Source organism: Ascaphus truei, unplaced genomic scaffold (assembly GCF_040206685.1).
Source record: "Ascaphus truei isolate aAscTru1 unplaced genomic scaffold, aAscTru1.hap1 HAP1_SCAFFOLD_1589, whole genome shotgun sequence".
Classification (NCBI taxonomy): Eukaryota; Metazoa; Chordata; class Amphibia; order Anura; family Ascaphidae; genus Ascaphus; species Ascaphus truei.
In genome coordinates, this window is record NW_027454480.1 from 43,917 (window position 1) to 66,417 (window position 22,501).

The following is a 22,501-nucleotide window of genomic DNA, read 5'->3' on the forward strand; positions in this document are numbered from 1 at the left end:
TGCTGTGTGATGTGTGCTGTGTGATGTGCGCTGTGTAATGTGCGCTGTGTGATGTGCGCTGTGTGATGTGCGCTGTGTGATGTGCGCTGTGTGACGTGCGCTGTGTGATGTGCGCTGTGTGATGCGCGCTGTGTGACGTGCGCTGTGTGACGCGCGCTGTGTGACGCGCGCTGTGTGACGCGCGCTGTGTGACGCGCGCTGTGTGACGCGCGCTGTGTGACGCGCGCTGTGACGTGTGATGTGCGCTGTGTGACGCGTGCTGTGACGTGTGATGTGCGCTGTGTGATGTGCGCTGTGTGATGTGCGCTGTGTGATGTGCGCTGTGTGACGTGCGCTGTGTGACGTGCGCTGTGTGACGCGCGCTGTGTGACGCGCGCTGTGTGACGCGCGCTGTGTGACGCGCGCTGTGTGACGCGCGCTGTGTGACGCGCGCTGTGTGACGCGTGCTGTGACGTGTGATGTGCGCTGTGTGACGCGTGCTGTGACGTGTGATGTGCGCTGTGTGATGTGCGCTGTGTGACGCGCGCTGTGTGATGCGCGCTGTGTGACGTGCGCTATGTGACGTGTCACGTGTGCTGTGACGTGTGACGCGCGCTGTGTGACGCGCGCTGTGTGACGCGTGCTGTGTGACGCGCGCTGTGTGATGTGTGCTGTGACGTGTGATGCGCGCTGTGTAATGCGCGCTGTGTGACGCGCGCTGTGTGACGCGCGCTGTGTGACGCGCGCTGTGTGACGCGCGCTGTGTGACGTGTGATGCGCGCTGTGTGACGCACGCTGTGTGACGCACGCTGTGTGACGTGTGATGCGCGCTGTGTGACGCGCGCTGTGTGACGCGCGCTGTGTGATGTGCGCTATGTGATGCGCGCTGTGTGATGCGCGCTGTGTGATGCGCGCTGTGTGACGTGCGCTGTGTGCTGTGCGCTGTGTGATGTGCGCTGTGTGATGTGCGCTGTGTGACGTGCGCTGTGTGACGCGCGCTGTGTGACGCGCGCTGTGTGACGCGCGCTATGTGACGCGCGCTGTGTGACGTGCGCTGTGTGACGTGCGCTGTGTGACGTGCGCTGTGTGACGTGCGCTGTGTGATGTGTGCTGTGTGACGCGCGCTGTGTGACGTGCGCTGTGTGACGTGCGCTGTGTGACGTTAGACGCGCGCTGTGTGACGCGCGCTGTGTGACGCGCGCTGTGTGACGCGCGCTGTGTGACGCGCGCTGTGTGACGCGCGCTGTGTGACGCGTGCTGTGACGTGTGATGTGCGCTGTGTGACGCGTGCTGTGACGTGTGATGTGCGCTGTGTGATGTGCGCTGTGTGATGTGCGCTGTGTGATGTGCGCTGTGTGACGTGCGCTGTGTGACGTGCGCTGTGTGACGTGCGCTGTGTGACGCGCGCTGTGTGACGCGCGCTGTGTGACGCGCGCTGTGTGACGCGCGCTGTGTGACGCGCGCTGTGTGACGCGTGCTGTGACGTGTGATGTGCGCTGTGTGACGCGTGCTGTGACGTGTGATGTGCGCTGTGTGATGTGCGCTGTGTGACGCGCGCTGTGTGATGCGCGCTGTGTGACGTGCGCTATGTGACGTGTCACGTGTGCTGTGACGTGTGACGCGCGCTGTGTGACGCGCGCTGTGTGACGCGCGCTGTGTGACGCGCGCTGTGTGATGTGTGCTGTGACGTGTGATGCGCGCTGTGTAATGCGCGCTGTGTGACGCGCGCTGTGTGACGCGCGCTGTGTGACGCGCGCTGTGTGACGCGCGCTGTGTGACGTGTGATGCGCGCTGTGTGACGCACGCTGTGTGACGCACGCTGTGTGACGTGTGATGCGCGCTGTGTGACGCGCGCTGTGTGACGCGCGCTGTGTGATGTGCGCTATGTGATGCGCGCTGTGTGATGCGCGCTGTGTGATGTGCGCTGTGTGACGTGCGCTGTGTGCTGTGCGCTGTGTGATGTGCGCTGTGTGATGTGCGCTGTGTGACGTGCGCTGTGTGACGCGCGCTGTGTGACGCGCGCTGTGTGACGCGCGCTATGTGACGCGCGCTGTGTGACGTGCGCTGTGTGACGTGCGCTGTGTGACGTGCGCTGTGTGACGTGCGCTGTGTGATGTGTGCTGTGTGACGCGCGCTGTGTGACGTGCGCTGTGTGACGTGCGCTGTGTGACGTTAGACGCGCGCTGTGTGACGCGCGCTGTGTGACGCGCGCTGTGTGACGCGCGCTGTGTGACGCGCGCTGTGTGACGCGCGCTGTGTGACGTGTGATGTGCGCTGTGTGACGTGCGCTGTGTGACGCGCGCTGTGTGACGCGCGCTGTGTGACGCGCGCTGTGTGACGTGCTGTGTGATGCGCGCAGTGTGATGCGCGCTGTGTGACGCGCGCTGTGTGACGTGCTGTGTGATGTGTGCTGTGTGATGTGCGCTGTGTAATGTGCGCTGTGTGATGTGCGCTGTGTGATGTGCGCTGTGTGATGTGCGCTGTGTGACGTGCGCTGTGTGATGTGCGCTGTGTGATGCGCGCTGTGTGACGCGCGCTGTGTGACGCGCGCTGTGTGACGCGCGCTGTGTGACGCGCGCTGTGTGACGCGCGCTGTGTGACGCGTGCTGTGACGTGTGATGTGCGCTGTGTGACGCGTGCTGTGACGTGTGATGTGCGCTGTGTGATGTGCGCTGTGTGACGCGCGCTGTGTGATGCGCGCTGTGTGACGTGCGCTATGTGACGTGTCACGTGTGCTGTGACGTGTGATGCACGCTGTGTGACGTGTGCTGTGACGTGTGATGCGCGCTGTGTGACGCGCGCTGTGTGACGCGCGCTGTGTGACGCGCGCTGTGTGACGCGCGCTGTGTGACGCGCGCTGTGTGATGTCTGACGTGCGATGTGCGCTGTGTGACGCGCGCTGTGTGACGCGCGCTGTGTGATGTGCGCTGTGACGTGTGCTGTGACGTGTGATGTGCGCTGTGTGACGCGCGCTGTGTGACGTGTGATGTGCGCTGTGGGATGTGCGCTGTGTGACGCGCGCTGTGTGACGCGCGCTGTGTGATGCGCGCTGTGTGACGTGCGCTATGTGACATGTCACGTGTGCTGTGACGTGTGATGCACGCTGTGTGACGTGTGCTGTGACGTGTGATGCGCGCTGTGTGATGTGCGCTGTGTGATGCGCGCTGTGTGACGCGCGCTGTGTGACGCGCGCTGTGTGACGCGCGCTGTGTGACGCGCGCTGTGTGACGCGCGCTGTGCTGTGTGACGCGCGCTGTGTGATGTGCGCTGTGTGATGTGCGCTGTGTGATGTGCGCTGTGTGATGTGCGCTGTGTGATGCGCGCTGTGTGATGCGTGATGTGCGCTGTGTGACGCGCGCTGTGTGACGCGCGCTGTGTGACGCGCGCTGTGTGACGCGCGCTATGTGACGCGCGCTGTGTGACGCGCGCTGTGTGATGCGCGCTGTGTGACGTGTGCTGTGTGATGCACGCTGTGTGATGCGCGCTGTGTGATGTGCGCTGTGTGATGCGCGCTGTGTGACGCGCGCTGTGTGACGCGCGCTGTGTGACGTGTGCTGTGACGTGTGATGTGCGCTGTGTGACGCGTGCTGTGTGACGTGTGATGTGCGCTGTGTGATGTGCGCTGTGTGACGCGCGCTGTGTGATGCGCGCTGTGTGACGTGCGCTATGTGACGTGTCACGTGTGCTGTGACGTGTGATGCACGCTGTGTGACGTGTGCTGTGACGTGTGATGCGCGCTGTGTGACGCGCGCTGTGTGACGCGCGCTGTGTGACGCGCGCTGTGTGACGTGCGCTGTGTGACGCGCGCTGTGTGACGCGCGCTGTGTGACGCGCGCTGTGTGATGTGTGACGTGCGATGTGCGCTGTGTGACGCGCGCTGTGTGACGCGCGCTGTGTGATGTGCGCTGTGACGTGTGCTGTGACGTGTGATGTGCGCTGTGTGACGCGCGCTGTGTGACGTGTGATGTGCGCTGTGGGATGTGCGCTGTGTGACGCGCGCTGTGTGACGCGCGCTGTGTGATGCGCGCTGTGTGACGTGCGCTATGTGACGTGTCACGTGTGCTGTGACGTGTGATGCACGCTGTGTGACGTGTGCTGTGACGTGTGATGCGCGCTGTGTGATGTGCGTTGTGTGATGCGCGCTGTGTGACGCGTGCTGTGTGACGCGCGCTGTGTGACGCGCGCTGTGTGACGCGCGCTGTGTGACGCGCGCTGTGTGACGCGCGCTGTGTGACGTGCGCTGTGTGACGTGCGCTGTGTGATGTGCGCTGTGTGATGCGCGCTGTGTGATGTGTGATGTGCGCTGTGTGACGCGCGCTGTGTGACGCGCGCTGTGTGACGCGCGCTGTGTGACGTGCGCTGTGTGATGTGCGCTGTGACGTGCGCTGTGACGTGTGATGTGCGCTGTGTGATGTGCGCTGTGTGATGTGCGCTGTGTGATGCGCGCTGTGTGATGCGCGCTGTGTGATGCGCGCTGTGTGATGCGCGCTGTGTGATGCGCGCTGTGTGATGCGCGCTGTGTGACGTGTGCTGTGTGACGCACGCTGTGTGACGCGCGCTGTGTGATGCGCGCTGTGTGATGCGCGCTGTGTGATGCGCGCTGTGTGACGCGCGCTGTGTGAAGCGCGCTGTGTGATGTGCGCTGTGTGATGTGCGCTGTGTGATGTGCGCTGTGTGATGTGCGCTGTGTGATGTGCGCTGTGTGATGTGCGCTGTGTGACGAGCGCTGTGTGACGCGCGCTGTGTGACGCGCGCTGTGTGACGCGCGCTGTGTGACGCGCGCTGTGTGACGTGCGCTGTGTGATGTGCGCTGTGTGACGTGTGAGACGCGCGCTGTGTGACGCGCGCTGTGTGACGCGCGCTGTGTGATGCGCGCTGTGTGATGCGTGCTGTGTGATGTGCGCTGTGTGATGCGCGCTGTGTGATGTGCGCTGTGTGATGCGCGCTGTGTGATGCGCGCTGTGTGATGCGCGCTGTGTGATGCGCACTGTGTGATGCGCGCTGTGTGATGCGCGCTGTGTGATGCGCGCTGTGTGATGCGCGCTGTGTGATGCGTGCTGTGTGATGCGCGCTGTGTGATGCGCGCTGTGTGATGCGCGCTGTGTGATGCGCGCTGTGTGATGCGCGCTGTGTGATGCGCGCTGTGTGATGCGTGCTGTGTGATGCGCGCTGTGTGATGCGCGCTGTGTGACGCGCGCTGTGTGAAGCGCGCTGTGTGATGTGCGCTGTGTGATGTGCGCTGTGTGATGTGCGCTGTGTGATGTGCGCTGTGTGATGTGCGCTGTGTGATGTGCGCTGTGTGACGAGCGCTGTGTGACGCGCGCTGTGTGACGCGCGCTGTGTGACGCGCGCTGTGTGACGCGCGCTGTGTGACGTGCGCTGTGTGATGTGCGCTGTGTGACGTGTGAGACGCGCGCTGTGTGACGCGCGCTGTGTGACGCGCGCTGTGTGACGCGCGCTGTGTGACGCGTGCTGTGTGATGCGTGCTGTGTGATGCGCGCTGTGTGATGCGCGCTGTGTGATGCGCGCTGTGTGATGCGCGCTGTGTGATGCGCGCTGTGTGATGCGCGCTGTGTGATGCGCGCTGTGTGATGCGCGCTGTGTGATGCGCGCTGTGTGATGCGCGCTGTGTGATGCGCGCTGTGTGATGCGCGCTGTGTGATGCGCGCTGTGTGATGCGCGCTGTGTGATGTGCGCTGTGTGACGCGCGCTGTGTGATGTGCGCTGTGTGATGCGCGCTGTGTGATGTGTGATGTGCGCTGTGTGACGCGCGTTGTGTGACGCGCGCTGTGTGACGCGCGCTGTGTGATGTGCGCTGTGTGATGTGCGCTGTGACGTGTGCTGTGACGTGTGATGTGCGCTGTGTGATGTGCGCTGTCTGATGTGCGCTGTGTGATGTGCGCTGTGTGATGCGCGCTGTGTGACGTGTGCTGTGACGTGTGATGTGCGCTGTGTGACGCGCGCTGTGTGACGTGTGATGTGCGCTGTGTGATGTGCGCTGTGGGACGCGCGCTGTGTGACGCGCGCTGTGTGATGCGTGCTGTGTGACGTGCGCTATGTGACGTGTCACGTGTGCTGTGACGTGTGATGCACGCTGTGTGACGTGTGACGTGTGCTGTGATGCGCGCTGTGTGATGCACGCTGTGTGACGCGCGCTGTGTGACGCGTGCTGTGACGTGTGATGCGCGCTATGTGACGTGTGATGCGCGCTGTGTGATGTGTGACGTGTGCTGTGACATGTGATGCGCGCTATGTGACGTGTGACGTGTGCTTTGATGCGCAATGCGCGCTATGTGACGTGTGACGTGACGTGTGCTGTGACGTGTGATGCGCGCTGTGTGACGTGTGATGCGTGCTGTGTGACGTGTGACGTGATGTGTGTTGTGACATGTGATGCGCGCTATGTGACGTGTGACGTGTGCTTTGATGCGCGCTGTGTGATGCGCGCTGTGTGACGCGTGCTGTGACGTGTAATGCGCGCTATGTGACGTGTGATGCGTGCTGTGTGACGTGTGACGTAACGTGTGCTGTGACGTGTGATGCGCGCTGTGTGACGTGTGACGTGAAGTGTGATGCGCGCTATGTGACGTGTGACGTGTGACGTGTGACGTGACGTGTGATGCGCGCTGTGTGACGTGACGTGTGATGCGCGCTATGTGACGTGTGACGTGACGCGTGATGCGCGCTGTGACGTGTGACGTGACGTGTGCTGTGACGTGTGATGCGCGCTATGTGACGTGTGATGCGTGCTGTGTGACGTGTGACGTGACGTGTGCTGTGACATGTGATGCGCGCTGTGTGACGTGTGCTTTGATGCGCGCTGTTTGATGCACGCTGTGTGACGCGTGCTGTGACGTGTAATGCGCGCTATGTGACGTGTGATGCGTGCTGTGTGACGTGTGACGTGACGTGTGCTGTGACGTGTGATGCGCGCTGTGTGACGTGTGACGTGACGTGTGATGCGCGCTATGTGACGTGTGACGTGACGTGTGATGCGCGCTGTGTGACGTGTGACGTGACGTGTGATGCGCGCTATGTGACGTGTGACGTGACGTGTGATGTGCGCTGTGTGACGTGTGACGTGACGTGTGCTGTGACGTGTGATGCGCGCTATGAGACGTGTGACGTGACGTGTGATGCGCGCTATGTGACGTGTGACGTGTTACGTGACGTGTGATGCGCGCTGTGTGACGTGTGCTGTGACGTGTGATGCACGCTATGTGACGTGTGACGTGACGTGTGATGCGCGCTGTGTGACGTGTGACATGACGTGTGATGCGTGCTGTGTGACATGTGACGTGTGACGTGACGTGTGATGCGCGCTGTGTGACGTGTGACATGACGTGTGATGCGCGCTATGTGACGTGTGACGTGACGTGTGCTGTGATGTGTGATGCGCGCTGTGACGTGTGATGTGACTTGTGCTGTGACGTGTGATGCGCGCTCTGTGACGTGTGCTGTGACGTGTGATGCGCGCTGTGTGACGTGACGTGTGCTGTGACGTGTGATGCGCGCTCTGTGACGTGTGCTGTGACGTGTGACGTGACGTGTGATGCGCGCTATGTGACGTGTGACGTGTTACGTGACGTGTGATGCGCGCTGTGTGACGTGTGCTGTGACGTGTGATGCACGCTATGTGACGTGTGACGTGACGTGTGATGCGCGCTGTGTGACGTGTGACGTGACGTGTGATGCGCGCTGTGTGACATGTGACGTGTGACGTGACGTGTGATGCGCGCTGTGTGACGTGTGACATGACGTGTGATGCGCGCTATGTGACGTGTGACGTGACGTGTGCTGTGATGTGTGATGCGCGCTGTGACGTGTGATGTGACTTGTGCTGTGACGTGTGATGCGCGCTGTGTGACGTGACGTGTGCTGTGACGTGTGATGCGCGCTCTGTGACGTGTGCTGTGACGTGTGATGCGCGCTCTGTGACGTGTGCTGTGACGTGTGATGTGCGCTGTGTGATGTGCGCTGTCTGATGTGCGCTGTGTGATGTGCGCTGTGTGATGTGCGCTGTGTGATGTGCGCTGTGTGATGTGCGCTGTGTGATGCGCGCTGTGTGATGCGCGCTGTGTGATGCGCTGTGACGCGCGCTGTGTGACGCGCGCTGTGTGACGCGCGCTGTGTGACGCGCGCTGTGTGACGCGCGCTGTGTGACGCGCGCTGTGTGATGCGCGCTGTGTGATGTGTGATGTGCGCTGTGTGATGTGTGATGTGCGCTGTGTGATGTGCGCTGTGTGATGTGCGCTGTGTGATGCGCGCTGTGTGATGCGTGCTGTGTGATGTGCGCTGTGTGATGTGCGCTGTGTGATGTGCGCTGTGTGATGCGCGCTGTGTGATGTGTGATGTGCGCTGTGTGACGCGCGCTGTCTGACGCGCGCTGTGTGACGCGCGCTGTGTGATGCGCGCTGTGTGATGTGCGCTGTGTGATGTGCGCTGTGACGTGTGCTGTGACGTGTGATGTGCGCTGTGTGATGTGCGCTGTCTGATGTGCGCTGTGTGATGTGCGCTGTGTGATGCGCGCTGTGTGATGCGCGCTGTGTGATGTGCGCTGTGTGACGTGTGCTGTGACGTGTGATGTGCGCTGTGTGACGCGCGCTGTGTGACGTGTGATGTGCGCTGTGTGATGTGCGCTGTGGGACGCGCGCTGTGTGACGCGCGCTGTGTGATGCGTGCTGTGTGACGTGCGCTATGTGACGTGTCACGTGTGCTGTGACGTGTGATGCACGCTGTGTGACGTGTGACGTGTGCTGTGATGCGCGCTGTGTGATGCGCGCTTTGTGACGCGCGCTGTGTGACGCGTGCTGTGACGTGTGATGCGCGCTATGTGACGTGTGATGCGCGCTGTGTGATGTGTGACGTGTGCTGTGACATGTGATGCGCGCTATGTGACGTGTGACGTGTGCTTTGATGCGCGCTGTGTGATGCGCGCTGTGTGACGCGTGCTGTGACGTGTAATGCGCGCTATGTGACGTGTGACGTGACGTATGCTGTGACGTGTGATGCGCGCTGTGTGACGTGTGATGCGTGCTGTGTGACGTGTGACGTGACGTGTGTTGTGACATGTGATGCGCGCTATGTGACGTGTGACGTGTGCTTTGATGCGCGCTGTGTGATGCGCTCTGTGTGATGTGCGCTGTGTGATGTGTGATGTGCGCTGTGTGATGTGTGATGTGCGCTGTGTGATGTGCGCTGTGTGATGCGCGCTGTGTGATGCGCGCTGTGTGATGTGCGCTGTGTGATGCGCGCTGTGTGATGTGTGATGTGCGCTGTGTGACGCGCGCTGTGTGACGCGCGCTGTGTGACGTGTGATGTGCGCTGTGTGATGTGCGCTGTGGGACGCGCGCTGTGTGACGCGCGCTGTGTGATGCGTGCTGTGTGACGTGCGCTATGTGACGTGTCACGTGTGCTGTGACGTGTGATGCACGCTGTGTGACGTGTGACGTGTGCTGTGATGCGCGCTGTGTGATGCGCGCTTTGTGACGCGCGCTGTGTGACGCGTGCTGTGACGTGTGATGCGCGCTATGTGACGTGTGATGCGCGCTGTGTGATGTGTGACGTGTGCTGTGACATGTGATGCGCGCTATGTGACGTGTGACGTGTGCTTTGATGCGCGCTGTGTGATGCGCGCTGTGTGACGCGTGCTGTGACGTGTAATGCGCGCTATGTGACGTGTGACGTGACGTGTGCTGTGACGTGTGATGCGCGCTGTGTGACGTGTGATGCGTGCTGTGTGACGTGTGACGTGACGTGTGTTGTGACATGTGATGCGCGCTATGTGACGTGTGACGTGTGCTTTGATGCGCGCTGTGTGATGCGCGCTGTGTGATGCGCGCTGTGTGATGCGCGCTGTGTGACGCGTGCTGTGACGTGTAATGCACGCTATGTGACGTGTGATGCGTGCTGTGTGACGTGTGACGTAACGTGTGCTGTGACGTGTGATGCGCGCTGTGTGACGTGTGACGTGAAGTGTGATGCGCGCTATGTGACGTGTGACGTGTGACGTGACGTGTGATGCGCGCTGTGTGACGTGACGTGTGATGCGCGCTATGTGACGTGTGACGTGACGCGTGATGCGCGCTGTGACGTGTGACGTGACGTGTGCTGTGACGTGTGATGCGCGCTATGTGACGTGTGATGCGTGCTGTGTGACTTGTGACGTGATGTGTGCTGTGACATGTGATGCGCGCTGTGTGACGTGTGCTTTGATGCGCGCTGTGTGATGCGCGCTGTGTGACGCGTGCTGTGACGTGTAATGCGCGCTATGTGACGTGTGATGCGTGCTGTGTGACGTGTGACGTGTGCTGTGACGTGTGATGCGCGCTGTGTGACGTGTGACGTGACGTGTGATGCGCGCTATGTGACGTGTGACGTGACGTGTGATGCGCGCTGTGTGACGTGTGACGTGACGTGTGATGCGCGCTATGTGACGTGTGACGTGACGTGTGATGTGCGCTGTGTGACGTGTGACGTGACGTGTGCTGTGACGTGTGATGCGCGCTATGAGACGTGTGACGTGACGTGTGATGCGCGCTATGTGACGTGTGACGTGTTACGTGACGTGTGATGCGCGCTGTGTGACGTGTGACGTGACGTGTGATGCGCGCTATGTGACGTGTGACGTGACGTGTGATGTGCGCTGTGTGACGTGTGACGTGACGTGTGCTGTGACGTGTGATGCACGCTATGTGACGTGTGACGTGACGTGTGATGCGCGCTGTGTGACGTGTAACGTGACGTGTGATGCGCGCTGTGTGACATGTGACGTGTGACGTGACGTGTGATGCGCGCTGTGTGACGTGTGACATGACGTGTGATGCGCGCTATGTGACGTGTGACGTGACGTGTGCTGTGATGTGTGATGCGCGCTGTGACGTGTGATGTGACTTGTGCTGTGACGTGTGATGCGCGCTCTGTGACGTGTGCTGTGACGTGTGATGCGCGCTGTGTGACGTGACGTGTGCTGTGACGTGTGATGCGCGCTCTGTGACGTGTGCTGTGACGTGTGACGTGACGTGTGATGCGCGCTATGTGACGTGTGACGTGTTACGTGACGTGTGATGCGCGCTGTGTGACGTGTGCTGTGACGTGTGATGCACGCTATGTGACGTGTGACGTGACGTGTGATGCGCGCTGTGTGACACGTGACGTGTGATGCGCGCTGTGTGACATGTGACGTGTGACGTGACGTGTGATGCGCGCTGTGTGACGTGTGACATGACGTGTGATGCGCGCTATGTGACGTGTGCTGTGACGTGTGATGCGCGCTATGTGACGTGTGACGTGTGACGTGACGTGTGCTGTGATGTGTGATGCGCGCTGTGACGTGTGATGTGACTTGTGCTGTGACGTGTGATGCGCGCTCTGTGACGTGTGCTGTGACGTGTGATGCGCGCTGTGTGACGTGACGTGTGCTGTGACGTGTGATGCGCGCTCTGTGACGTGTGCTGTGACGTGTGACGTGACGTGTGCTGCGCGCTATGTGACGTGTGACGTGTTACGTGACGTGTGATGCGCGCTGTGTGACGTGTGCTGTGACGTGTGATGCACGCTATGTGACGTGTGACGTGACGTGTGATGCGCGCTGTGTGACGTGTGACGTGACGTGTGATGCGCGCTGTGTGACATGTGACGTGTGACGTGACGTGTGATGCGCGCTGTGTGACGTGTGACATGACGTGTGATGCGCGCTATGTGACGTGTGACGTGACGTGTGCTGTGATGTGTGATGCGCGCTGTGACGTGTGATGTGACTTGTGCTGTGACGTGTGATGCGCGCTCTGTGACGTGTGCTGTGACGTGTGATGCGCGCTGTGTGACGTGACGTGTGCTGTGACGTGTGATGCGCGCTCTGTGACGTGTGCTGTGACGTGTGACGTGACGTGAGCTGAGCGCTATGTGACGTGTGACGTGTGCTGTGATGTGTGATGCGCGCTGTGACGTGTGATGTGACTTGTGCTGTGACGTGTGATGCGCGCTCTGTGACGTGTGCTGTGACGTGTGATGCGCGCTGTGTGACGTGACGTGTGCTGTGACGTGTGATGCGCGCTCTGTGACGTGTGCTGTGACGTGTGACGTGACGTGTGCTGCGCGCTATGTGACGTGTGACGTGTTACGTGACGTGTGATGCGCGCTGTGTGACGTGTGCTGTGACGTGTGATGCACGCTATGTGACGTGTGACGTGACGTGTGATGCGCGCTGTGTGACGTGTGACGTGACGTGTGATGCGCGCTGTGTGACATGTGACGTGTGACGTGACGTGTGATGCGCGCTGTGTGACGTGTGACATGACGTGTGAAGCGCGCTATGTGACGTGTGACGTGACGTGTGCTGTGATGTGTGATGCGCGCTGTGACGTGTGATGTGACTTGTGCTGTGACGTGTGATGCGCGCTCTGTGACGTGTGCTGTGACGTGTGATGCGCGCTGTGTGACGTGACGTGTGCTGTGACGTGTGATGCGCGCTCTGTGACGTGTGCTGTGACGTGTGACGTGACGTGAGCTAAGCGCTATGTGACGTGTGACGTGTTACGTGACGTGTGATGCGCGCTGTGTGACGTGTGCTGTGACGTGTGATGCACGCTATGTGACGTGTGACGTGACGTGTGATGCGCGCTGTGTGACGTGTGACGTGACGTGTGATGCGCGCTGTGTGACATGTGACGTGTGACGTGACGTGTGATGCGCGCTGTGTGACGTGTGACATGACGTGTGATGCGCGCTATGTGACGTGTGCTGTGACGTGTGATGCGCGCTATGTGACGTGTGACGTGACGTGTGCTGTGATGTGTGATGCGCGCTGTGACGTGTGATGTGACTTGTGCTGTGACGTGTGATGCGCGCTCTGTGACGTGTGCTGTGACGTGTGATGCGCGCTGTGTGACGTGACGTGTGCTGTGACGTGTGATGCGCGCTCTGTGACGTGTGCTGTGACGTGTGACGTGACGTGTGCTGCGCGCTATGTGACGTGTGACGTGTTACGTGACGTGTGATGCGCGCTGTGTGACGTGTGCTGTGACGTGTGATGCACGCTATGTGACGTGTGACGTGACGTGTGATGCGCGCTGTGTGACGTGTGACGTGACGTGTGATGCGCGCTGTGTGACATGTGACGTGTGACGTGACGTGTGATGCGCGCTGTGTGACGTGTGACATGACGTGTGATGCGCGCTATGTGACGTGTGACGTGACGTGTGCTGTGATGTGTGATGCGCGCTGTGACGTGTGATGTGACTTGTGCTGTGACGTGTGATGCGCGCTCTGTGACATGTGCTGTGACGTGTGATACGCGCTGTGTGACGTGACGTGTGCTGTGACGTGTGATGCGCGCTCTGTGACGTGTGCTGTGACGTGTGATGTGCGCTGTGTGATGTGCGCTGTCTGATGTGCGCTGTGTGATGTGCGCTGTGTGATGCGCGCTGTGTGATGCGCGCTGTGTGATGCGCGCTGTGTGATGCGCGCTGTGTGATGCGCGCTGTGTGATGCGCGCTGTCTGATGCGCGCTGTGTGATGCGCGCTGTGTGATGCGCGCTGTGTGATGCGCGCTGTGTGATGCGCGCTGTGTGATGCGCGCTGTGTGCTGCGCGCTGTGTGATGCGCGCTGTGTGATGCGCGCTGTGTGACGCGCGCTGTGTGACGCGCGCTGTGTGACGCGCGCTGTGTGACGTGTGCTGTGTGATGCACGCTGTGTGATGCGCGCTGTGTGATGCGCGCTGTGTGATGCGCGCTGTGTGATGCGCGCTGTGTGACGTGTGCTGTGTGATGCACGCTGTGTGATGCGCGCTGTGTGATGTGCGCTGTGTGATGTGTGCTGTGTGACGCGCGCTGTGTGACATGTGCTGTGTGATGCGCGCTGTGTGATGCGCGCTGTGTGATGCGCGCTGTGTGATGCGCGCTGTGTGATGCGCGCTGTGTGATGCGCGCTGTGTGATGCGCGCTGTGTGATGCGCGCTGTGTGATGTGCGCTGTGACGTGCGCTGTGATGTGCGCTGTGTGATGCGCGCTGTGTGATGCGCGCTGTGTGATGTGCGCTGTGTGATGTGTGCTGTGTGACGTGTGCTGTGTGATGCACGCTGTGTGATGCGCGCTGTGTGATGTGCGCTGTGTGATGTGTGCTGTGTGACGCGCGCTGTGTGACGTGTGCTGTGTGATGCGCGCTGTGTGATGCGCGCTGTGTGATGTGCGCTGTGTGATGTGCGCTGTGTGACGCGCGCTGTGTGACGTGCGCTGTGTGACGTGCGCTGTGTGACGTGCGCTGTGTGACGTGCGCTGTGTGATGTGTGCTGTGTGATGTGCGCTGTGTGATGTGCGCTGTGTGATGTGCGCTGTGTGATGTGCGCTGTGTGATGTGCGCTGTGTGATGTGCGCTGTGTGACGCGCGCTGTGTGACGCGCGCTGTGTGATGTGCGCTGTGTGATGCGCGCTGTGTGACGCGCGCTGTGTGATGTGCGCTGTGTGATGCGCGCTGTGTGATGTGCGCTGTGTGATGTGCGCTGTGTGATGTGCGCTGTGTGATGTGTGATGTGCGCTGTGTGACGCGCGCTGTGTGACGTGCGCTGTGTGACGTGCGCTGTGTGATGTGCGCTGTGTGATGTGCGCTGTGTGATGTGTGCTGTGTGATGTGCGCTGTGTGATGTGCGCTGTGTGATGTGCGCTGTGTGATGTGCGCTGTGTGATGTGCGCTGTGTGATGTGCGCTGTGTGACGCGCGCTGTGTGATGTGCGCTGTGTGACGCGCGCTGTGTGATGTGCGCTGTGTGATGCGCGCTGTGTGATGTGCGCTGTGTGATGTGCGCTGTGTGACGCGCGCTGTGTGATGTGCGCTGTGTGATGTGCGCTGTGTGATGTGCGCTGTGTGATGTGTGATGTGCGCTGTGTGACGCGCGCTGTGTGATGTGCGCTGTGTGATGTGACGTGTGACGTTACGGGACGGTTAGTAACACGGGACGGTTAGTAACACGGGACGGTTAGTAACACGGGACGGTTAGTAACACGGGACGGTTAGTAACACTGGACGGTTAGTAACACGGATCTGCCCGGGAGGATGTGATTGCTGATTCTGCCGCACGTCCGTGTGTTCATATCTTACAGGAGATGTACAGCGCAGCGTCCCCGCGAGGCACAGGACCCGCAATAAGGGAAGGAGTGCGCACCGATGTGCAGCGATGTGGGGCGGCGCCGGTCAGTGTGTGGGCGTGGGGGCGGCGCCGGTCAGTGTGTGGGTGTGGGGGCGTCTCCGGTCAGTTTGTGGGTGTGGGGGCGTCTCCGGTCAGTTTGTGGGTGTGGGTGCGGCGCCGGTCAGTTTGTGGGCGTGGGGGCGGCGCCGGTCAGTTTGTGGGCGTGGGGGCGGCGCCGGTCAGTTTGTGGGCGTGGGGGCGGTGCCGGTCAGTTTGTGGGTGTGGGGGTGGCGCCGGTCAGTTTGTGGGCGTGGGGGCGGCGCCGGTCAGTTTGTGGGCGTGGGGGCGGCGCCGGTCAGTTTGTGGGCGTGGGGGCGGCGCCGGTCAGTTTGTGGGCGTGGGGGCGGCGCCGGTCAGTTTGTGGGCGTGGGGGCGGCGCCGGTCAGTTTGTGGGCGTGGGGGCGTCTCCGGTCAGTTTGTGGGCGTGGGGGCGGCGCCGGTCAGTTTGTGGGCGTGGGAGCGGCGCCGGTCAGTTTGTGGGCGTGGGGGCGTCTCCGGTCAGTTTGTGGGCGTGGGGGCGGCGCCGGTCAGTTTGTGGGCGTGGGAGCGGCGCCGGTCAGTTTGTGGGCGTGGGGGCGTCTCCGGTCAGTTTGTGGGCGTGGGGGCGGCGCCGGTCAGTTTGTGGGCGTGGGGGCGTCTCCGGTCAGTTTGTGGGCGTGGGGGCGTCTCCGGTCAGTTTGTGGGCGTGGGGGCGTCTCCGGTCAGTTTGTGGGCGTGGGGGCGTCTCCGGTCAGTTTGTGGGCGTGGGGGCGTCTCCGGTCAGTTTGTGGGCGTGGGGGCGTCTCTGGTCAGTTTGTGGGCGTGGGGGCGGTGCCGGTCAGTTTGTGGGCGTGGGGGCGTCTCCGGTCAGTTTGTGGGCGTGGGGGTGGCGCCGGTCAGTTTGTGGGTTTGGGGGCGTCGCGTCTCCGGTCAGTTTGTGGGCGTGGGGGCGGTGCCGGTCAGTTTGTGGGCGTGGGGGCGTCTCCGGTCAGTTTGTGGGCGTGGGGGCGTCTCCGGTCAGTTTGTGGGCGTGGGGGCGGTGCCGGTCAGTTTGTGGGCGTGGGGGCGTCTCCGGTCAGTTTGTGGGTGTGGGGGCGTCTCCGTTCAGTTTGTGGGTGTGGGGGCGTCTCCGGTCAGTTTGTGGGCGTAGGGGCGGTGTCTGTCAGTTTGTGGGCGTGGGGGCGTCTCCGGTCAGTGTGTGGGCGCGGGGAGGCGTCTCCGGTCAGTTTGTGGGCGTGGGGGCGTCCTTGCTTATTAACGTACCCCGCCCTTCCGAAGGGAAAATCCCTGCTGCCTGGGGATAAAACAACATGGCTGATGGAAATAGCTCTCATTCCCGTCTGATGATGTCACTGCCCTCAACTGGGAGGGAGAAGCCAATAATCAGTGAGATGAGCAGGGGATTCTGGGGGAGGAGATAGCAGCTGCGGGGGTCTCCTTCATACATGGACAGCCACGGTTAGAAGTCAGTATCTGCGGACATTTTGTGGGAAGAACATTCCGGGCGTCCTAGTAACTGCCGCGCTGTCATATCGTGTTTAAAACAAACCGGCATATACATGTCCCCCCCACAGCGCCGCGTCAGGAGAGGGCCCCGAGGGAGCCCGGGGACAATGGCAGGGGTGCCTGCGTTCTGACATCAGGAAGAAGATGGAGGCGCAGATACCCGCGCCCGCTCCCTTCCGCGGAGGAGGAGGAGGATGGGACGGGAGAGGAGCAGCACGGCGAGGCACACAGCGCTCTGTGGGAGGAGGGGTCCCAGGCGTTACCTGCTCCATACTGCCCTGGGCTTCCCTTACCCGTGCTGCCCACCTCTCTTTGTAGCCACATTGATGCTGAAGGATTATACGTGGACCTGGAGCCTCCTTATCCAGCGGCAGGTGTGTGTGTTTGTGTATGTATGTATATGTGCGTGTGTTTGTGCGTGTGTGTATGTATATAGGTGTGCGTGCGTGCGTGTGTGTGTATGTATATGTAGCCCTGCTTCCTAGCGAACGCAGGCCACTACCATATGCTGTATAACCTGTAGGCTCACAGGGCCTGAGCCTCTGCCACGGAGAGTCTGGGGTACACACAATACCTATAACTTGGTGCAGCGCCTCCACCTGCGACAGCTTCCGCCCGAGGGGAAGTGGGTCTTCGCAGGACTTATATACATAACACACACACACAGCAATATACCTTAACCATTTAACTTTACTTGCATGTAACATATGGATTATACCAACAGGTGTCCCTTCCTAGAGGAGACACTATACTCGGCGTCTCTCCGAACGCTCACCCTCCCGTCTCCCTTCACCGGGTGATCCCACCCCGTGTCCAGTTCCCCGTGGGAATAGTTCTCCCACCCTCAAGTGAGTCAATGAATGTGTATGAGTGTGACTGCGCAGTCACTGTGTCCTGAGTGAAGGATGGTACCGTTAGTGCACTTTAGAATTACCTGCCGGGCACTCCAGTACCCGGTGTGGCTACAATCTTCACATAGGATCAGCGAGGTGTAGATGACGTCACCCGTAGATGTCTAGGACGATCCCACCCAGACACGCTGTGGCTCGATAGCGGGGTCTGAGCCCAGACCTCCCGCTCACTTAGAACTGTCCCAGCGGTAATAATGTGGCAATAAGGGAACCGGAACCTAACTATGGCCAGTCCCTAGCTCAGCTTGTCTCTACGGGGACTCGGGGCCTAACTGGGCCTGGGGCATGCGGCCTAGGTAGGGGGCGGTCTGCCTCCCCACACCGAAGCTCCTTCTCCTCTCCTCTCCAAACAACTCTGCCCTCACGTGCACGCAACCACTTCCTTTTCCTCCTAGCCTCGCACCTCATTGGTCCAGTCACATCACGGGGACCCGCGGGGGCTGCTGGGACCTGTCGTGCTCTACCTCCTTTGCGGGCTTTTATCGGAGTGTTCCTTAAATGCAGCATACCCACCCATAACAACCAAAAGGGTGGAAAAGGGGTCCCGGCTACATCCTCCCCCCTGCGGATTCCAACGTCCCCGCTTGGACGATACCTAAACTGGCACAACGTTATATAATGGAAAATGCCTAACCTAACATTCTTCCTCTAAATCAGATTGTACATCTCACTAAACATCACAATTACTGATTTCACTCGATTGCGAGCCCACTGCTGAGCCTCATAGTGGGGTGCCCCAAACTGATCGTAGGCCATCCTCATAGGAGGTTGCCCATTCCTCTGACTTCGCCTTAACTACTGTTCGGTCACTCCCTCGGGAGAGTGACTGTCTGAGTCTTGCACCTGGAGTTCTTCCCTTGAGGGGGTTGCAATCTCTACATTGTCATGGATGGGTACGAAGCACGGGCTCAGCGGGTCCAATACTGAATCTTCCGGAGCCACCCCGGGGGCGAGCACTCCCGGAGCCCTTTACCCGAAGCTCCGCCGGGAGGTGCTCTCTGTTGAGGGCCCCTTTCAGAGGTTCCCTCTTGTGGATCTTCCGGAACATCGGAGTTCCCTGACTCTTCTTCTTCCATTGATATCTCCCCATCCAACGAGGATGACGACCACTCCACATCCCCCTCCTCCACTTGGGGAATAGGAAGTAAATGATTCCGATGCCAGGTCTTCACCCGGCCCTCCGAGTTTTTAATGCGGTAAACTGGAAGGCCGGGCATTTGAGAGGCCACCTCGTACACTCCCTCCCGCCATCGGTCAGCCAACTTATGTTTCCCCGGTACTCCCAGGTTACGGAGCAGTACTGCATCGCCAGGTTTAATGTCTCTGTGTTTAACTTTATGATCATACCGCCTTTTATTCCCGGCATTCAGTTTTTCGGTGGACTTCTCGGCTTGTAGGTAGGCCCGTTGCAGATTCTCTTGCAATCGCTGCACATAGCGGAAATGTGTAGTATTGTGCGCCCCATCGGTGGAGACTCTTAACCGTATGTCCACAGGCAGTCGGGCTTCCCAGCCAAACATGAGAAAGTGCGGAGAGAACCCCGTGGAATCGTGTCGCGTGCAATTGTAAGCATGCACAAGTGTTTCCACATGCCACCTCCATTCAGTCTTTTCCACCCCCGTTAACGTGCTTAACATGTCTAGTAAGGTACGGTTGAATCGTTCCGGCAGGGCACCCCCTTCGGGGTGGTATGGAGTAGTGCGGGACTTATTGATATGCAAGAGTTTCAGCAGTTCTTTTATTAATTTGCTTTCGATCTGAATGGAGGCGTTGAGGAAGCCCATAATGCATGAAGTACTTCTCCCAGAGCACCTTGGCCACCGTAATGGCTTTTTGATCTTTGGTCGGAAAGGCCTGGGCGTATCGGGTATAGTGATCCGTGATGACCAACACATTCCCTATGCCACGGCTATCAGGTTCGATACACAGGAAATCCATACATACTAAGTCCATGGGTCCCGTACTTTTTAAGTGGCTCATTGGGGCGGCCCTGGTGGGTAAGGTCTTCCGCTGAATACACCGCACACACCGGCGGCAGTGATGCTCTACTGCTTATCTCATCTTTAGCCAGAAAACCCTATCTCTCACTAGTCCAAAAGTCTTGTCTATCCCCAAATGGCCGTGTTCATCGTGTAGAGCCTTCAGTACTAAGTACTGTAGTCTTTTTGGCAGTACTAATTGTCTCCTGTTCGGGTGATTATGATACTCCACAACTCGGTATAGCAAATTGTCTCGTATTTCGAATTTGTCCGCTTCCCGCATCAGTATACCTCCTACATCCCCCGGGGTCTGTCGGAGGAGGGCCGGGTGATTTTGTCGGATGGCATAACGAATGGCCCCATGCGACCGGGTCTGGTTCTTGGTAGCGTACCATATCTTTCCAGGCTATGATCTTGTCTGGAGTAACATGCATACCACTGGGGTCTCGATAGGCTTCCGGGATAGCGTTTGCCATACACCCTAGAGAGTCAGCCACTCGTAATTCAGAGAATGCCACTTGGTCATTGACTATGGCGGCTGTACCACATAGGGCCCTTATTCCGGGTCCCTGAATTTCTTCCCACTGATCTTCGTCGGGGGTAGTGGCCAGCCCTGGTCGCCTAGACAGGGCGTCCGCTCCAATGTTCAGGGGGCCTGGCTTGTATTTCAAGGTGAAAGTGTAATTGAATAGAGCGGCCAACCAGCGATGCCCGGCCGCGTCGAGTTTGGCGGAGGTCATGATGTAGGTGAGGGGATTATTGTCGGTCCGCACCTCGAATGACACACCGTACAGGTAATCACGAAGTTTGTCCACAATGGCCCACTTGAGGGCCAAGCACTCGAGTTTGTGCACGGGGTTGTTCTGCTCACTGGCAGTAAGACTGCGGCTGATATACGCTACAGGTCGCAATCCCTCGGGACACTTTTGATATAGTACTTCTCATAGGCCGTTGAGGCTAGCATCCACATGTAGTATATACGGTTGTTCGGGGTTGGCATAGGCCAGCACGGGGGCCGCCGTCAGACTCTGTTTCAGATCCGTAAAGGCTTGTTCACACTCGGGTGTCCATTTGTCCCCGAAGGACTGTCGAGCAGGTGTGGCCTTCCGGCCTGTGTCCTCCGGATATATTTTGAGGAGGCCATTGAGGTCTTTGGCCCGTCTGGAGTACCCCTCCACAATCCTGCGATAGTAGCCGCAGAATCCCAGGAACGACCGCAACTCCCCCACATTGTCAGGGCGGGGCCAATTGACAACAGCTTTTATCTTGGCGGGGTCCGTGGCAATTCCCTCACCGGACACGATGTGTCCCACGTAAGTCACCGAGGTCCGGCAGAAACGGCATTTATCCAAGGAGAGTTTGAGCCCTTCTTGCGCTAATCGGTCAAGTACTTTCAAGAGTCGAGCCTCATGTTCTTCCAGGGTTTTCCCGAAGACTATGATGTCATCTAAATACACAAGGCATTCTTGGGGGTTCAAGTCACCTAAAGTCTTCTCCATTAGCCGCATAATACACGGGTCACATCCATACGTGAGCACATGCAGAATACACGGGTCACATCCATACGTGAGCACATGCAGAATACACGGGTCACATCCATACGTGAGCACATGCAGAATACACAGGTCACATCCATACGTGAGCACATGCAGAATACACAGGTCACATCCATACGTGAGCACATGCAGAATACACGGGTCACATCCATACGTGAGCACATGCAGAATACACGGGTCACATCCATACGTGAGCACATGTAGAATACACGGGTCACATCCATACGTGAGCACATGCAGAATACACGGGTCACATCCATACGTGAGCACATGCAGAATACACGGGTCACGTCCATACGTGAGCACATGCAGAATACACGGGTCACGTCCATACGTGAGCACATGCAGAATACACAGGTCACATCCATACGTGAGCACATGCAGAATACACGGGTCACATCCATACGTGAGCACATGCAAAATACACGGGTCACATCCATACGTGAGCACATACAGAATACACGGGTCACGTCCATACGTGAGCACATGCAGAATACACGGGTCACATCCATACGTGAGCACATGCAGAATACACAGGTCACATCCATATGTGAGCACATGCAGAATACAAGGGTCACATCCATACGTGAGCACATGCAGAATACACGGGTCACATCCATACGTGAGCACATGCAGAATACACGGGTCACATCCATACGTGAGCACATGCAGAATACACGGGTCACGTCCATACGTGAGCACATGCAGAATACACGGGTCACATCCATATGTGAGCACATGCAGAATACACGGGTCACATCCATACGTGAGCACATGCAGAATACACGGGTCACATCCATACGTGAGCACATGCAAAATACACGGGTCACATCCATACGTGAGCACATACAGAATATACGGGTCACGTCCATACGTGAGCACATGCAGAATACACGGGTCACATCCATACGTGAGCACATGCAGAATACACGGGTCACGTCCATACGTGAGCACATGCAGAATACACGGGTCACATCCATACGTGAGCACATGCAGAATACACGGGTCACATCCATACGTGAGCACATGCAGAATACACGGGTCACATCCATACGTGAGCACATGCAGAATACACGGGTCACATCCGTCTCCCTGACACTATGTTGACATATCCGTCTCCCTGACACTATGTTGACACGATGCTGTGTGACACCAGCTGCCGTCTCCCTGACACTATGTTGACACATCCGTCTCCCTGACACTATGTTGACATGATGCTGTGTGACACCCGCTGCCGTCTCCCTGACACTATGTTGACACGATGCTGTGTGACACCCGCTGCCGTCTCCCTGACACTATGTTGACACGATGCTGTGTGACACCCGCTGCCGTCTCCCTGACACTATGTTGACATGATGCTGTGTGACACCCGCTGCCGTCTCCCTGACACTATGTTGACACGATGCTGTG

At 59.2% G+C, this 22,501-nt stretch overlaps 1 protein-coding gene across 1 annotated transcript in view; it reads left to right on the plus strand.

The window, feature by feature from the left end:
- Positions 1-18,230, plus strand: part of LOC142476421 (uncharacterized) — a 59,313-nt gene extending 41,083 nt beyond the window's left edge. Inside the window, exons 5-7 of the mRNA XM_075581797.1 lie at positions 15,075-15,164; positions 16,714-17,019; positions 18,214-18,230. Of these exons, the coding sequence (XP_075437912.1) occupies positions 15,075-15,164; positions 16,714-17,019; positions 18,214-18,230 (413 nt within the window). The remainder of the gene's footprint in view (positions 1-15,074; positions 15,165-16,713; positions 17,020-18,213) is intronic.
- Positions 18,231-22,501: the final 4,271 nt, after the last annotated feature.